This window comes from Penaeus japonicus, unplaced genomic scaffold (assembly GCF_977035675.1).
Source record: "Penaeus japonicus unplaced genomic scaffold, GWHDUDI00000001_assembly GWHDUDI00000033, whole genome shotgun sequence".
Taxonomy (NCBI): domain Eukaryota; kingdom Metazoa; phylum Arthropoda; class Malacostraca; order Decapoda; family Penaeidae; genus Penaeus; species Penaeus japonicus.
In genome coordinates, this window is record NW_028234435.1 from 21,549,666 (window position 1) to 21,550,384 (window position 719).

Consider the following 719-nt stretch of genomic DNA (forward strand, 5'->3'; position numbering starts at 1 on the left):
AATGCTAATAATAATGATGATAATGATATGAATAATAAATATGATGCTAATGATGATGATGATGACAATAACAATAATGATAAGGATTATTGCAATGATAATAATGATAATAACAACAATAATAAGTATAACAATAATGATAAGAATTATAAATAAAAACGAAAATGATAACAATGATGGTAATAAATCGCAATAATGATAATAAGGGCGCTTTGCCTCATCCACCCTCCACTTCAAGCCACGAGGATCTCTCTTAACGAGGGCAAGGACCCTTCCCATCTCTACTTCCTCATGGCAGATTTGATCACTTTGCCCAAGCTATGACCTCCTTGCTCGTCCAACGGGACTCCCTCACCCCGGGCTGGTCGGAGTCATCAACAGGGAGCCGAGCTAATTACCCACATGACCTGAGTTGGTGGTCCTAGATTGTGTAAATAACAGGTCCTATGCCGGTCTCTCATTACAGTCATTGGTTGGTTACATGATCCTGCCAACTGCATCCTATGATCCGCCGCAAGGACCTGCTGTTGCAAAAGGTATCAAGACGAGTCTCCAAGACACAGACTAAAGATAAGGTTTCGCTGACGTACAGCAGGACTGGCAGTATCAAAGCCTTGAAGACACATAGCACTCTGGCAGTCCAAAATCACTGCTACTTTGTTAACTTAACATTTCCTATTTGTAAGTACGTACTGACCTAGCAGATTCTCCTGGATCTT

The 719-nt window shown here is 40.9% G+C and overlaps 1 protein-coding gene across 1 annotated transcript in view; it reads right to left on the reverse strand.

Annotated features, from left to right (window-relative positions):
• The window catches only part of LOC122264065 (neprilysin-1), a 42,432-nt gene extending 41,932 nt beyond the window's left edge, over window positions 1-500 (reverse strand). Inside the window, exon 1 of the mRNA XM_086556673.1 lies at window positions 403-500. Coding sequence (XP_086412799.1) covers window positions 403-500 — 98 coding nt within the window. The remainder of the gene's footprint in view (window positions 1-402) is intronic.
• Window positions 501-719: the final 219 nt, after the last annotated feature.